General features: G+C 45.1%; 1 protein-coding gene across 2 annotated transcripts in view; it reads right to left on the minus strand.

Moving 5' to 3' along the window:
• Nucleotides 1-17063, minus strand: part of FKBP5 (FKBP prolyl isomerase 5) — a 38847-nt gene extending 21784 nt beyond the window's left edge. Inside the window, exons 1-5 of one of the 2 annotated variants that reach the window (XM_075910364.2) lie at nt 13871-17063; nt 10992-11244; nt 7453-7597; nt 5722-5864; nt 4098-4212 (exon numbers count right to left, since the gene is read on the minus strand). In XM_075910364.2, the coding sequence (XP_075766479.1) occupies nt 4098-4212; nt 5722-5864; nt 7453-7561 (367 nt within the window). In that variant the 5' untranslated portion in view covers nt 7562-7597; nt 10992-11244; nt 13871-17063. The remainder of the gene's footprint in view (nt 1-4097; nt 4213-5721; nt 5865-7452; nt 7598-10991; nt 11245-13870) is intronic. The other variant, XM_025181031.3, reaches the window with a different exon arrangement.
• Nucleotides 17064-17362: the final 299 nt, after the last annotated feature.

Raw genomic sequence — 17362 nt, forward strand, 5'->3', positions numbered from 1 at the left:
CACTGCTTGGGATGGGACAGCACATGGACCAAGACCTCTGGCTGCCTCTGCACATAAGAGCCAAAGGGCGGACACACTGCTGCTTCTGGGAGCCATGCTCTAGGGCCGAATTAAAGACAGCTGATGGGCTGGATGCAGCCCACAGGCTGTCATTTGCCCTCCCCTATTCAGGGACTAAGGCCTAGTTCTGGGGTGGGCAAGATACAGCCCACATCTGGCCCACCAAGCCTTTCAGTCCAGCCCGCGGCCTACCCCACTGGACCCACAGGCACGGAGCAGACAACGGCTCAGGGCAGTTGGCCGCTCCATCTGCCTTTCTTACACTAGGGAAAGCGAGGGAAGCCCTACATGCTGTGACCCACCTCCTTCACCCAAACTGCCTCTGAGACCCTACCCTCTCCTGCACCCCAGTCCCTTATTCTGAGCTCCCTTCTGCACCCAGCCTCCATCCCAGACCCCGCAACCCCTCCACAGAATAATGCGGCCCTTGACCACTTACCAAAATCTCGGAGTGGCCCCCTAGCAAAAATTATTGTCTGCTCTGGCCTAGCTACTCCTGCTGCATGCTGTCTTAAGAGGGAAACGCGGCTCACTGACATTACTTCCCCCAATTACCCAGACTGTTGCCTTTCCCAGGATAAATCTGTGTTTGATGTGAGAGAGTCCTGGATTCTGGTGGTCACAGCCTTTGCCAGCATGAGGAGACACTGATCTGAGGTGTGAGCTTTAAGACAGAACACACAGGATGGCGTGAAGCCACCAGCTGGCCTGTCACAGACTTGCCTAGAAGAAAAGCACAGTAGTTTTATTCCGTTTTAATTACATGGGAATACCATGGCACCAGGAATTAGTCTCCTGCTCCGTTTCCCAAGTGCATTTAACTGTTATCTAAAGCAAAAGCGTTGGATACAGTGGCACTTGGATTACACAGCAAGAAACCCAGCCCGGTGGCAGCACTTCCCTTCAGCTGCAGCGCTGACTTATTGTTCTCTCAGTGCCCGGAGAGGTTCTGTTCTGAAGAGCACAGAACGCTGTGTTCTGAATGTGGCTGGCACATGAACCCGACGTGCTGACTGCAATTTGCACTCCTAGTAAAACAGAAAGGAGGCTATAACAAAAGCTGGCATGCACAAATTCTATGGCAGCCTGTGTTTTAGGAAGTGGGACTGTGAATTGTGCCCTTTAACTCAAGCTAATAACATTGCCTTTGAAAATCCAACCCAGAGATGTCTGTGTTCTGAGAAATGCATTTTCTTCCAGGCTAATCACAGTAATGCTGTCAGGCACCTTTGTACTAGCTTCGGAGTTAACAGCAGGATTTTACTAGAACTGAATGGAAATATTTGAACAGTGAAAATACGGCTGCTGTCTGGTTGGAAAATAGACAGATACTTGCTATTCCTCTGGTTTTGGGCCATCCTAATACCTTTACGCTGCAGAAGGTGTCAGATCCCAACCACCTTGTGCATGGCCGATACAGAGTCTAGAGCAGGGCAGGATGCATGTGTACCATCTCCCGGGGCATGGTAGCAACCCAAATACTATTTTTAAGATGCTGTCCCAGTCCAAAATGTGTTCCTAGCCTTGAAGCACATTCAAGGAAATGGGTCCCAAAAAGCTCTTTAAATCAGGATGAAACTGAAGGCCACATTTTTTTACTTGCTCTGAACCAAAGTGCTGGCACACTGCAAGTATTGGCAATAGGATTAGTAAATAGTTCTTGACCTCTGACTTGCATAGGCTGCACGTTATGTAAAACTGGCTCAGAGGGCAATCGTCTCCACTACCCTGACTATTCCTGTGTCCACATCAATGCAACTAACTCAGATGAAAATGTACCTTTTAAATAGCTTAAAAAGTTAAAGGAGAATTTAGCATCTTGTTATAGAATCCCAGGGCTGGAAGAAACCTCAGAAGGTCACTGAGTCCAACCCCCAGCCCAAAGCAGGACCAACCCCAACTAAATCATCCCAGCCAGGGCTTTGTCAAGCTAGGACTTAAAAACCTCTAGGGATGGAGATTCAACCACCTCCCTAAGGAACCCATCCCAGCGCTTCCCCACCCTCCTAGGGAAATAGTGTTTCCTAATATCCAACCTAGACTTCCCCTACTACAACCTGAGCCATGACAAAGGTCTACTATTAACCACCACGCTGAGCTAGTCTTCAAAGAACTGCTCTATTAGGATGATTTAAATGAAGACTATATATTTTTCTAAAGGATCTGCACTAATGATTATTTTGGGGAAGTTCTACAGTCTGTGTTATGCAGGACATTAAAACTGGAGCCTCATCGTGGTGCCTTCTGGCTTTAGAATCTGTGCTTAAGCAAGAGCCAAATTGGTGATTAAATTGGTATTTTTTCTCTTCCTGACTCAATGGCTATTCTGATCAATCAGACCACAATATAGTGATCAAAAACAAATTGTGCTCCACATGAGAACAGTGCTTTGTTCTATTTGTTATTTGTGGGTTAATAAAGATAAATGTGTGTCTGGTTACAAACTTCCTGAGCACACAAAAGCATAATGGGTTTGATGTTTCAATGAAGCCAAAATATAAGCAACAAAAAGAATGTAATAGTTAGGACTATTAAACTGGTATCGACTTTGATTTTTTTTAACTAGGATTTTAGGTGCAATAAAGCAAGCCATTAAAGGTTTAGGCATTTAAATTAACAAGCTGAATGTGACCATTCAGATCAATTTCTGACCTTTCAAAAAAGTTCATCAACTCACACTGCACAGAAGCTCTGATATAGGGAAAAGGATGACCAGCTAATCCTAAATGTACAATATAGCCATTCTAACAGCCAAAACTTTCATATCTGCTGTTTCTCTCTCCTTCTATGATTGAGCTGTTCTCTTTAAACTTGGCTTCTTTTATCCTCCCATCTCACATCAAATAGTTGCTTTAGAAGAGAAGCTCCATCATATTGATTGAAAAAGTGAGATAAGAAAGCTGAATGGAATTACGTTAGGGTTACTTTTGGGTCAATTAGGACTTCAGTTAAGCCCACAGAACACTACTGAATCCAGTAGATCCTTCTCATTAATGTATGCCCTTCAGTTAGTAGTGATCCAAAGTTAGTGGTAGTGTTCTGGCCACAGGGAGAGGAAAAGAAAAGACTTAATTGTATCATGAATGCAACCAAAACATTGAAAAGGACAATGAAAATAGAAAGCTGCCTAGTTTACGCCAAGAATGTCATGCATGTAACTTTTAATTTACAAGATTCAAGGAAAAGCCACAGCAATAGCTAACCTGAAGCTGAGATTTTTTCACATATACACAAGAAAATCCAGAGCTTGGATTTTCAAAGTAGCCTACACACTGTCCCCTACGGCATTACAGCATCTCTCGGACTGCAACACAAGAAAGGAAAATCTTCAAAAAAATAATTAATAAAGGAAGACGGCAAAGGAGATAGAACTCTCATTCTGCACATGCTCATTTCCTCTGACGTTTCCACATCAAACTGAAGAGACCTTGTTGCACCAGTTAGTATTGGTTTGTTTATCAAAGCCAGAGGGGGGACTTTGACAAAAGGCAGGAACAGAGTTACTCAGAGCAGAGCCTGTTATACCTCAGTGGACATTTCATCATCATCTGGCTACGGCCTCGATTTAATAATTTTCCATTAAATCCTTAGGAGCCAGGAGCTCTGGAGCGTCCACTGCTGGACTGGCCAAGGAAGAACTGTTTTAACTTATCAAACACTGAAGCTCAACAGGCTGATACTTAATTGGCTCTCTTTTCTACTCCTTCCTATCTTCTCCCCACCCCATCTTCATATAAACCGTGGCCAGCATCTTCTACACGTACACCTTGGCTCAGTGCTGTAAGAAGCCCATTTTGCACAGCGGCAGGGTCTGACCTGATCACACTAGAGAGACAACACACAGCACAGAGTGGTACTTGATAATGGAGGACCCTTCCAGCCACAATTCTGTCAACTGGCTTCATCATCAGAGGTGGCTACAGTGCTGTGAAGCCCCTGGAATGCTATTATAAAGGGTTCAGCCCACCAGCGTGCTTGCCCTCGGCTGTTAAGGTGCATTTATAGTTACTCTTGGCTGCAGCCAAGCCAGTACTCACTTTGTACAGTAGCTCCTTCATTTGGATTGGAGTACCCTTCTCCTTTTCGCTTGATTCTTCGGATGATTCCTCCATCCTCAAATAAATCCTCCCCTTTGAAATCAAGAAGCTCAATCTAAAATAAATAAATATATACATGGCAGACTAAGCAACAGCTGATCCCAGATGTGGAAAACTAACCAACCTAATTCAGCTGAAATGGAAGAAGCCCATAAGAGCTAGCTCTAAATTTGGTAACTGGTTCCATTGATTAAAACCTGAAACATACCTAGCACCTGAAAAAAAATGAGTGGCTAATAATTCTGTAAGGGTGCAATTCACACATTGATGTGGGATTCTGTAAAAACTGCCCATAAAAGCAACAGACCTTAAGAACAAAAGAATGGCCATACTGGGTCAGACCAATGTCTAGCCCAGTATCCTGTCTCCTGGTGGTGGTCAAAGCCAGACGCTTCAAGGAAATGAAGAGAACATGGCAATTATTGAGTGATCCATCCCCTGTCAACCAGTCCCAGCCGCTGGCACTTAGAGGTTTAGTGACAACCAGAGAATGGGATTAAGGTCGTATGCATGATAGACAGATTCTGCGTGAGTTAACTATTTTTTTTTTTTGCATCCAGTTATATAAAAATGCTGCCTATTAATTTAAGGGGGGTGACCATTGGCTTTTGTATTCTGCAAAGTGGCAAATAACACTTTCCTATTCACTCTCTTGACACTATTCCTGATTTTATGGACCTCTATCACAGCAAAGCTGTTTCAATCTTATTCATCTCTCCTCAGGTAGAAATTGTTCCATGCTCCTAATCATTTCTGTTGTCTCTGTTGACCAGACATAGCACCACGAAGGCTATGTCTAGACTGCATTGCTTTGCCAGGATACTTTTTCCCGAAATTTGGCACCATGTAGATGCGCCAAATTTTGGAAAAGCCTCTTTCGAAAGTAAATCAGAAAGAGATACGCAATTTGTGTACTGCAAATTGCATATCTTTTTCCGATTTAACACTGCAGTCTAGATGTAGCTTAAGGAAGGGCCATGAAGTCTGCTGACAACGAAACAGGCACACTGAGGCCAGCGGCTCTCCAAAGCAATTAATTGTAGCCAAAGCTGGGACGGTCTGAGCCTTAATTAACTAAAGATGCTTTTCTTCTGTTGAGGTTTGCACAAACGCTTTTCTATGCAAGGCTTTGCCAAGTGAATACATACACTATGTGCTCAGCTTGGCTGATCAACATCTGCTCTGTGCCGACTCATTTTGATTCAGCTCACTGGCATTACTGGATTTTTATGACGTGAAAACATTTTTGACCTGCCCTTCCCTTATTTTATACACACACATATACATACACACAAAGAGGAGAATTAACAGAGCCTGTGTCCTATTTGTGACAGGGTTTTCTATATGCTACCAAGTTAAGACTTCTTTTCTGGGTTTGGTAGCTTCAGATCCTGTTTGAGAACTGCTTCTCTACTGTAGACATACATTTCCGAGAAAGCTCTGGCATAAGTTACCGAAGGTAATGGGGAAACAAACCAAGAATCCAAGTGGTCTGTTGAATCAGTTTCCAACAGCATGCCCCAGGGGAGGGAGTTTCCATACCAGCACTCTTACACATACTTGCCTCGAAAAAGAGAGTTGCATTGGAGGGGATTTTTGGGACGCTGCCGGCAGAGCCATATGCATACTCTGGTTTACACACCAAGTGACAGATCTCCCCTTTCTTCATTGTGGCAACCCCAATGTCCCATGCCTTGATTACCTGGCCTAAGAGAAGGACATGCTTCAGTAGGAGGGAATAGTTTATATCATGAAACTACCAAAACAAGTTTTGAACACAGTCCCTTTTCTTATTTCAAACACTCTCCTATATTGGTGCATTTACAATCTTACTTGTGGTCATTAAACCATTCACAACAGCTACACAATCCAACTACTACACAGAATCCATCAGATCCAGCTGTCACAATTTTCTAGAGCTAATCGGAAGTGTACATCATGAAGGTATAAGCACAAAAGTCAGTCATGGATATTTGTTGCAGCCCCCTCCACAGTAGGAGAGACATTCACGCTAACATAGAGGTCCTGCAACAAACTCTTTATTTGGGGCTAGAGGTGGGCTGCGGAGAGGATATGGATGGAGCGGCCCCAAATGGATGGGCTGACACCCTCTGGGAGCAAAAGGCAGCCTCTGGCCAGTTCCACATATGCTTGTATGAGCAGTGCTACAGGAGAGAAAGACTATTGCACTAAGCTATTCTCCTGTCTTAAAACTCCTTCTACAGAGTTATATAAAACCTCATAATCCATGAGTCTGGTCCATGTTCTCTATCTACATTCTACAGAAGGATTTTGGAGCTGTAAGCCATCACAGGAGCAATGGTTTCCACTCTGTAAGCTTAATGGCGATAAAGAGGAATGCAAACAGAGGCCCTTAGTAAATGGTGGCCCTTAATTTACAAAATAAAAGTCACGTGCTCCAAAACAATTCTGTTTTGTTCTCAGCTTGCCATGTAGTTAACAGAAGATAGAAATTCATTTATGTAAGCATAACTCCATTTGCTGATTGTGTAGGAGTACCAGGAAAGCCAAAATCAAACTGTCTGGAAGATTTGCTGATGTATCAATAAGAACTTTGAAAAGTAAGCATTCTAGTTAAAAACCACTCCTTTATATTTTTAAGTCATGTAACTACATTTCACCCCTCCCATTCATGTTGCTAGTGACATCTGACTGACAACAAGAACTTAAAACTTCATTAGAGATGTCGCGTCAGTTATCATTCAAGCTGAGGGATATAAAGTTTACCCCTGGCTGCAAACGATACAAATAGGTTTTGAACTGCATACCTGCCTATCACACTCAACATGAAGCCCATTTTAAAAACCCATTTTGCAAGAAGCTATACCTATGCAACAGCAGGTGGGGTAAAGTAGCATATAACTTTAGAGGGAAAATAAATATGTATTTCCACTGTAATCTGATTTGGGGCACACAGACAGATTCTCAGAGGTGCTGAGCGCAAGCAACGACCACTGACTTAATGTAAACTGCTGGTTATTAGACACCTACAGTCAGATTTCCAGAGGCAGCCAAAATCAAGAAACATTTGAAAAGTTGGGCCTATAAAATATCATCACAACAGCCATGGGACCAGAAGCATCTGTATAATAAATCACCCACAACTTCAGTGACTGAACCAGGATTAGAACCTAAAAAGTTCTTATTCCCCATCCTATGTTCATTCCACTTAAACATGCAATCTTTCTAACAGAATTATGTAACAACAAACCAACATTATCCAAAGAACATGCATTTTGGGTCCCTGAGGCTGCATTTCCATTTCACTCCGTACCTTTTCCCAGACTGAAAATAAATGGCTCGTTCCTATCACGGCTGGAATCAAATTTTTTTCCATTGGCCAGCTTTCCTTTATAGTGGACGTAAACCTTGTCTCCAATCATAGGGGACTCATCCTCATTCCCTGGTTTCTTCACAATCTGGGAAAGAGAAGGACAAGTAGGTGAAGATGGTAGTTCATTTCAACAAACGGGCTGCTTTAGCGGACTGACTCTTCTACTCAGCCCTAATGAATGTTCTAGACACAGGCGTGCGTTTAAGTGTTACCAGCACAGCTCGTCTCTTCAACAATTCCAAACTCTCCCAGAACAACGCATATTTTTTAATCATAAGGTGGTGTTGGTAAGCACTTACTTCTTGCTAACTGGGGTTCCAGCAGTACAAAAACCCACCCTCCACACAGTTTCATTCACAACCCCAATCGCAGAGAAAAAGCCCAGAGAGAACTGCATGCCAACCAGCAGATCTATACAGGTCTGGCACCTTCAGGACCTGACGGGTGTCGAATCAGAGAATTTGTTGACCCATGGGAGGTCAAAGTTATCTAGCAGCTTTACCAACACTTCCACTGATTACTGGGCTCTTCGAAGACGTTTAGGGGTAAATCAGAGCTAAACAACAGCACAGAACACTGAGAGCCAAGGCTGGTGGCTGTAAACAAACTTTATGAGACTCTGGGAATCTTGGCCACACCCATGATAAGTGGACATTTGGCTAAATAAAATCATGTCAGACCATGGATGTTGCCAGAACAGAGACTACCAGACTAGAGAGGTTCATCCTGTAGTTGATAGCAAAGCAACATACCCTTGTATTTAAGTAGTACCACTGATGTGGTGGTGAAGTAGTATTGTTGAGCGTTCCCAGGTATATTCAAAGGAAGATCCTTTTTATGCCAGGTTTGAACCCAGAGTACAATTTTATAGCAGTTTTCATGGAGATCTAGAGATGCTGATTTGGCCCCCCAATTGTCGTGGCTGTTCAAACAATACTCTGCAATAACCAGTCTCTAGATCAACCCTATCTTCCTACTCCTGATGGCAGAAATCTGACGAGGCTGTGATTTGACTGCCCTCCCCCCCCCCCAACTCCAAAATAAAAATCAATAAACATTAGCTGTTTCCATCATCATCAGGGATGATCTAGATCCATGGTCACCAACCTGTCGATCACGACTGACTGGTCGATCAGGGGGGCTTGCCCAGTCGATCTTGAGGCATTCGGGCTCCCCTCCCATTTCTTCCCACCCCCCAAGAAGCCCCTGCTGACGCTACCTCAAATGCCAATGGAGGTACATAAGAACGGCCGTACTAGGTCAGACCAAAGGTCCATCTAGCCCAGTATCCTGTCTGCCGACAGTGGCCAGCACCAGGTGTCCCAGAGAGGGTGGACCGAAGACAATGATCAAGTGATTTGTCTCCTGCCATCCTTCTCCAGCCTCTGACAAACAGAGGCCAGGGACACCAATTCTAACCCCTGGCTAATAGCCTTTTATGGACCTAACCTCCATGAAATTATCTAGCTTCTCTTTAAACTCTATTATAGTCCTAGCCTTCACAGCCTCCTCTGGCAAGGAGTTCCACAGGTTGACTACACGCTGTGTGAAGAAGAACTTTCTTTTATTAGTTTTAAACCTGCTACCCATTAATTTCATTTAGTGTCCTCTAGTTTTTCTATTATGGCAACTAATACATAACTTTTCTTTATCCATCCTCTCCACACTACTATCATATCCCCCCTCAGTCGTCTCTTTTCTAAACTGACAAGTCCCAGTCGCTTTAACCTCTCCTCATATGGGACCCGTTCCAAACCTCTAATCATTTTAGTTGCCCTTTTCTGAACCCTTTCCAAGGCCAAAATATCTTTTTTGAGGTGAGGAGACCACATCTTTACACAGTATTCAAGATGTGGGCGTACCATAGTTCTGTACAGGGGCAGTAAGATATCCTGGGTCTTATTTTCTATCCCTTTCTTAATAATTCCTAGCATCCTATTTGCCTTTTTGACCGCCGCTGCACACTGTGTGGAAGTTTTCAGAGAACTGTCCACGATAACTCCAAGATCTCTTTCCTGATTTGTCATAGCCAAATTAGCCCCCATCATACTGTACCTATAGTTGGGGTTATTTTTCCCGGTGTGCATTACTTTACACTTATCCACATTAAATTTCATTTGCCATTTTGTTGCCCAGTCACTCAGTTTGGTGAGATCTTTTTGGAGTCCCTCACAGTCTGCTTCTGTCTTGACTATCCTAAACAGTTTGGTATCAGCAGCAAACTTTACCATATCACTGCTTACCCCTTTCTCCAGATCATTTATGAATAAGTTGAAAAGGATTGGTCCCAGGACTGACCCTTGGAGGATACCACTAGTTACCTCTCTCCATTCTGAAAATTTACCATTTATTCCTACCCTTTGTTTCCTGTCTTTTAACCAGTTCTCAGTCCAAGAAAGGACCTTCCCTCTTATCCCATGGCCATGTAATTTACACAAGAGCCTTTGGTGAGGGACCTTGTCAAAGGCTTTCTGAAAATCTAAGTATACTGTATCTACTGGATCCCCCTTGTCTGCATGTTTGTTAACCCCTTCAAAGAACTCTAATAGATAGTAAGACAGGATTTCCCTTTACAGAAACCATGTTGACTTTTGTCCAACAAATTATGTTCTTCTACATGCCTCACAATTTTATTCTTTACTATCGTTTCGTCTAATTTACCCAGTACTGAAGTTCGGCTTACTGGTCTGTAATTGCCAGGATCGTCTCTAGAGCCCTTTTTAAATATTGGTGTCACGTTGGCTATCTTCCAGTCATTAGGTACGGAAGCCAATTTAAAGGATAGGTTACAGACCACAGATAATAGTTCAGCAATTTCCCATTTGAGTTCTTTTAGAACCCTTGGATGAATGTCATCCGGTCCCGGAGATTTGTTAATGTTAAGTTTTTCTATTTGTTCCAAAACCTTCTCTAATGACACTTCAATCCAAGACAGTTCCTCAGATTCATCACCCACAAAGGATGGTGCAGATTTGGGAATCTCCCCAATATCCTCAACCGTGAAGACTGAAGCAAATAAATCATTTAGTTTCTCCGCAATGGCTTTATCGTCCTTGATTGCTCCTTTTATCTCTCGATCATCTAGGGGACCCACAGGTTTTTTAGCAGGCTTCCTGCTTCTAATGTACTTAAAAAACATTTTGTTATTTCTTTTTGAGTTTTTGGCTAGCTGTTCCTCAAAATCTTTTTTTGCTTCTCTTATTACATTTTTACACTTGATTTGACAGTGTTTATGTTCCTTTCTATTTATCTCACTTGGATTGGACTTCCACTTCTTAAAAGATACCTTTTTGTCCCTCACTGCTTCTTTTACATGGTGGCTAAGCCACGGTGACTCTTTTTTAGGTCTCTTGCTATGTTTTTTAATTTGGGGTATACATTTAAGTTGGGCCTCTATTATGATGTCTTTAAAAAGTTTCCATGCAGCTTGCAGGGATTTGGCTCTAGTCATTGTGCCTTTTAATTTCTGTTTAACTAACCTCCTCATTTTTGTGTAATTCCCCTTTTTGAAATTAAATGCCAGGGTGCTGGACTGCTGAGGTGTTCTTCCCACCACAGGAATGTTAGCTGGCTGGCTTCCTGCGGGGTGGGGTGGGTGACTCCCACAGCTGTGCACCATGTTCGGGGTTTCAGGAAGTGCGCAGGCTGCTCCATCCTCCCCCAAACAGCTGGCATGTTTCCTGAAATGCCAGGTCTATCGCACGCCGGTGACTTCCTTCCCCTGCTGCCTTCCTGTGTGGGGGACAAGAGGAGAGTAGGTGTCCCGGGACCACACCAGGTCCAACTGCTCAGGAAGTGCACGCTGTCACGGGGAGCGGAGGAGCAGGAATCCCGGGACTCCTTCTCCCTCTCTCTCTCCCCTGCACAGGAAGGCAGCAAGGGAAGGAAGTTGCTGGCGTGCAACAAATCCGATTGTTCAGGAAATGTGCCGGCTGTTTGGGGAGGGGGAAAACAGCGCACGTGCTTCCTGAGATCCGGACCTGGTGTGCAGCTGCAGGATCCCCAAGTACTGGCCCGAGCTGTCCCTGTCCCCTCCTCCTGGCCAGACCCCTCCATGAGTACCCTGCCCCATCCCCCACCAGCAGCCTGTCCCCTGCCCTAGCACCCACCTGCCTCATCAGCACCCTGCCTCTGCACTCTGTCCCCTGCCCCCACCAGAACAGTTGGGGCCACATTAGTGAGGCTTGGGGGGTTTAGGAGAGGTTGTTTTTTTGCATCTCACTTGTGTGGTCCCGACTGACTTTTCTGTGGGTCAGTGACCCCCTGACTCAAAACAGGCTCCCTGTCCCTCTCATAAATAAAGACAATGCTGAAACCTTTTGTATTTGACATAATTTATTTAAAAATGAAGCCTGGTCAACAAGCCCCCAACTGGGGCCAAGCCCCCGTCCGGCTGCAGCATCATCATAACGCTCCTGCACACACACACCCAGACCTCAAATCTGAGCCTATTATACACTGGAATCCCCTGTCCTGAGCCTCTCACATCCCCAAACTCCTGCACCCCTACATCCTCAGTCTTCTGCCACAACACTCCTACACTGCAAATCTGTGCCCTGAGCCTATCACTCACCCAAACCCAAACTCCTGCACCCTCACATCCACAAGCCTGTGGCTTGCTCAGCACCCCAACCCTCCACCTGACCTCAATCCTCTCCAGCTTGGAGCCCCCTCAATGACCTAGCATCCCCTTCTCCACCTCCTCCTGCTTCCAAATTCCCTCCCACAGCTTGTATCTCTCACCCCTTCCCACATCCAAATCCCTCATTCCCATCCCACAGCCCGCACCTCCTGTCTCAACCCAGTGAGAATGTAGAAGGGCTGGGGATAGCAAGTGATGGAGAGGAAGGGAACAGAGATGGCGGGGCCTCAAGGAAGAGGTGGGGTCTTCGGGAAGGGATGGGATAGATCTTGGCTTGTCCTGACATTTAAAAAGTTATCTTGGGTGTAAAAAATTTGGAGACCACTGATCCAGATGGTGCTAAGTCCTGCCATGAGGGCAGGGGACTGGACTTGATGACCTCTCAACGTCCCTTCCAGTTCTAGTTTTCTAAGATTAAACAGAGATATTTTACAGGTCTGAATACAGAGAGTTGCAAAGGCTTTGGGGAAGTTTTAAAATAACATATTTAGGAACTTAACTAGCAAAATAATACTTGCAGCCAAATTAATGCCATATTCATAGGGATGAATTCATTCCATTTACTTTTGGTCAAAATGCTTCTATGCTACGGTTTAGAGTAGGCAGTTCTTAAGCTTAAAAGGAGCAGGGAGGCGAGGAGGAACATGGTGTGCACATAGAGGAGATACCACTAGGGAAACTGTTATATTCAGACAGATAGGACCAAGCATTAGAAAATGTACAGATAGAAAAAGGGGCTGTGGAGCAGGTTAGCTAAACTAAGTAATAGAAATTAGATCGAGGGACAAGCTTATGAAAAACGCATAAATATGCTGCCTGGATGTACAATAGCAGTGAAATTCACAGGGAAGGCTAGATGTCTGTACTGCAGTTTGTTCTTAGTGTCATTTAGTCTTCCTATTTTTGTAAAGGGAATTAGATAACTAGATTAGGGGTTCTCAACCTTTTTCTTTCTGAGATTCCCACCCATAGAAGCCAACTCCCATGGGTGCTCCAGGGCTGGAGCATGCAAAGGGAAAAAATAGTGGGAACTCAGCTGAGTTACCCCAACTGCCTCCCTCCTCTCCACTCCTCTTGTCCTCCAGTGATTATTAATTATTATTATTATTAATCCTCTTCGCTCCTGATGGAGCATAAGACGCCAACTAATCTTCTCCAGCCTTCACAGTCCTGAGAAAGCCGGCTGACTTCTTCCCGGGTCATGCCCTTCCTTTTCATGTCCTTCTCCACAGTCCTCCTCTAGGTGACCAACAGCCTGCCTGTGGCATCCCAGCCCTTTCCTGCCCCAACTCTCTGCCTCCCCCCAACTCAATATACCCAAACCCTCTGTCCCCCTCTTGCACCCATACCCCCTCCCAGATGTGGCACCCCAATGTCCTGCCCCAGATCACAACACCCTTCTACCCTAGGTCACATCCCAAACCCCTGCAGTCCCCTGCCCTAGGTCACAACTGCCTCCTTCACCCAAACTCCTTCCCAGACTCTGGTCTCTCTCCTGTACCCCAATCCCTTACTCCAAGCTCCCTTCTTCACCCAACCTCCATCCCAGACCACGCATCTCCTCCATTCATGTCACGGAAGAGTACAGCCCTTGACCACTCTCCAAAATCTTGGAGTGGAGCTCCCGTCAAAAATTATTGCCCACCCCTGCCCTAGATTCACTGAATTAGGAGAGGAGCTACTGAAATGTGCCATTAGCTTCTGCGATGGTCTCACCTTCAGAACCCCTCGATCTTGATTGGGTGTGATATCGTCTCCCCGTTCAGCGAGAGCTGCTGTCTGGACCTCTCCTTCATTCTTTGTGGCCTCGTCAGTTGTCATTGTCTACTTTCATAAGCACAGAGGCTGGCAAAACACACACAAACACACCACACTGAATGGCAATTTGTATTTCCACAAGTCTACACTCTTCCATAGCGCTCACTGCCAGTGTGTCAACACAGAGAAAAGTGAAACGTATTAAAAAAGCAACAGAGGACAATTAGCTACAAAGTTCTTCCATTTGACCTCAACAGGAAAGGAAAGTTAGCATAAACTGATCCACATTTGCAATGTGGAACATCCTTTTCTATAGAGGACATGAGCCAAGAATGGTTAAAAAGAAAATTCATAGCACACAGAATTTACCATGACCTCCCGTTGCACAGTTAGTGATAGGGTTGTTAATGGGTAAGCATCAGCCCCTCACCACCACCCCCACTTAATTAGTTAACAGGTTAATTGATTAAACAGGATTTTACGTCCTTAGCTAGTGACTGTGAATAACTTTTCTTAAATAGTCAATGAAAGTCAGATTTCTCCATCCAAGATTTCCTCTGAATAGCCAATAGGACTTCATCACCACTGCCAGCTATATAGTACAATTCCAGCAGTGTCACTCAGAAGCCAAAAATGCCTATTGAGTCAGTGTGACATGATGAATCAGCTCTGAGCATGGTGGAGAGCTCGTCTTGTACAGAATATCACCAAGGTCAATCATCAGTAGGCCTGGTGGTCTCTTACCATCCAATTTGAGTTTGGCGCCATTTTTGGTTTTTAATAAATCCCAACCCCTGCATGATTTTACAAGTTGCTCCTGTTCAACAGCCCAGATTTTCAGCTACTAAGAGTCTTGTTAATTCTTTGAGGTTGTTTTTTTAGCAATACGGATTAGTGATAGCTTTGTACAAGCACACGTTAATGGAGTCATGGAGAGGTATCTAGTTATTCTTCTGTTCTCTCACTGTCAATCAATCACCACCGTGCTTTCAAGCCACTGACATCACCAATCAGCATAACAAGTCATGGAACGTCCTCAGACAAATCTTACCATCCACCCAGATAATCAACTGCTCTGATGGGACAAAAATGCAAAGATGGCCCCAGTTAGAGGAACTCCAGATAATTCCCACTGACATGCTGAAATGGAACCCAAACGCAGCAAAAAACCAGGACAGAACCCTGAGCACCAGAACTGTGCCCCTAAGTGTCCCGTTTTGGGTAGCTAACGCACAGCTATGACCTGCAGCCCTAGATAACAACAGGAGAATGTTAGAGTAGATTAGCTGAGAGGTAGCATAGGCATGGATACAGTCTTAGCCTCCTGAGCAACCATAACAGACAGGCACAATTGCTACCCCCATCAAAGATATACCAGCTATTCCTTCTGGGACCACAAGGAGGAACATATTTTAGACAAACATATGAAAAGATCGGTGTGGACCAGCCCGGTGCCCTCATGGCCACAAAGCTTCCAAACACAAGGTGATCTGCATGAGGGTCAAATTTAATTATAAACACTGACTGGGTGGACAAAGGAGCAATTACTCAGAGGCCTGGGTGATCTCAAAGGCCTGGAGTAGGGAGGTCCCTGGTCACCAACAGCCAGGTGGGGTTATAGCAAGGTTCCTCTTTGGTCTTGCTACGTGTCACTCCAGGAAGCTGCCAGCATGTCCCTGTGGCCCCTGGTGATGGTGGAATGTCTCCGCACACAGTCCCCAGCCTGAGCGCCGATCCCACAGCTCCTATTGGCTGGAAACTGTAGTCCCAGGCCAGAGCTAGGCCTGCTAAACCCAGGGTTGTGAGTTTAATCCTCTGGAGGCCATTTAGGGATTTGGGGCAAAAATTTGTCAGGGATGGTACTTGGTCCTGCTGTGAAGGCAGGGGACTGGACTCAATGACCTTTCAAGGTCCCTTCCAGTTCTGGGAGATAGGCAATCTCCATTATAAAAGCTTGTGCTCAAACTCCCTCCCAGAACTTGCGCCCCTTGTCTCCTCCTGCTTCCCAGCTCCCTGCCCAAGCCACAGTGAAGGGGTAGAGAAGAGGTAGGGGCAAGGGTCTTTGGATTTGCACAGTTAGACAGTTGGCAACCCTGCTGGGTGGTCATGGGGGAGCACTCGCCCTGCCAGCAGCTGGCTGGGCAGCAGTGGTGCAGGCACAGCACTGCCCCGAAGTCAGGCAGACGGCAGGCGCAGCTTGTGTGTGTGTGTGTGTGTGTGTGTGGAGGGGAGGGGTACATTGACAGCTCTGCCCTGGGGCCCAGAATTGCTCTCAATGGCCTGGTGATAGAGATGCTAACTAACACAAAAACCCCTTCATTCCCCCAAAGGTAGGCACGTCTGTTTACGAGGGTACGGAAAACCATGCCAACTCCCTCTCATCCATCAACCAAATAAGGCAGATCACCGAGAAGCTGTTTCAGGGCCCACAAGCCAAGGAAGTTATTTAGAACACTAACCTTTTTGTGCATTGTATATCAAATTACTGTATGCCCACAGTACATGTCAACCATCTCCCAGCGAGGATTATTGACTTGGTCTTTGGAAAATCAAAGCCAAAAGCTATTTTTAAAAGCAGCACCCCAACCTCAGGTTCCTTGCTGTTTCTTCTTGCCCATCCTCCTTGGCCACCCCCTCTTTTGAAAAAAAACTTGTATCTATATTCATAATGTGCTCAGCACTGGACAGACCTGCAGGGACATGTAGCTCCTGCTCTGCTGAGCTGGCATCCTAAGATCTTTGCAGGCTCATTGCTGTTTTAGACCCCCCGCTCCCCCTTCTGGTCCTGTCAATGTCTCCTTCTCTGCATTGCTGACACTCGCGGCGCATGAGCTAAGTCTCATGATACTTGGTGTTTTAATTTGAGCCCCAGTTCCTGGAGTCTTCTGAGCACACAGGAAAAGCATCAGCTTGTTTTAGAATAAGTTTTCACCCGACTTTTTGGAAAGTACTGACTGTAGTCTAGATGCTCTTTTGAAAAAGGCATGTTGCCTAGACGTAGCCAGAGAGAGTTTGCCCTTTTAAACACACAGCTCAGATGGGGATAACACAGGGTCCACGCACCTGGTAAGGAATATTTCCTGTAGCTGTGCTAGGTTCATTGCTGCAAACAATCCTTGTTTAAAAAGATACATGACATGGATACTACACACAATATCTGGGGGGAGGAAAATTAAAAAAATCATTAATCAGACCCTGCTCCCCCCGCCCTCCAAGTATAGGTTTTTTCTGTTTGTTTGGGGGTTTTTACATGACTGTGAGGCTCTTGATTAGCCTTTAGGGTACACTTGATCACATTTTTGTGGTTCTCTCTGCTACAAAATGGGCTCAAATTTGCCCTTGTTCAAGGAGGGGAGAAAGAGGAGATTCTCATATATATGTAGGACTCCAGGAGCTCGAGCTTTAAGAAAAACATCAAGTCTCGCAAGCTGCATGAGACAATAATGACAG

This window comes from Pelodiscus sinensis, chromosome 27, assembly GCF_052426305.1.
Source record: "Pelodiscus sinensis isolate ZL-2025 chromosome 27, ASM5242630v1, whole genome shotgun sequence".
NCBI classification, from domain to species: domain Eukaryota; kingdom Metazoa; phylum Chordata; order Testudines; family Trionychidae; genus Pelodiscus; species Pelodiscus sinensis.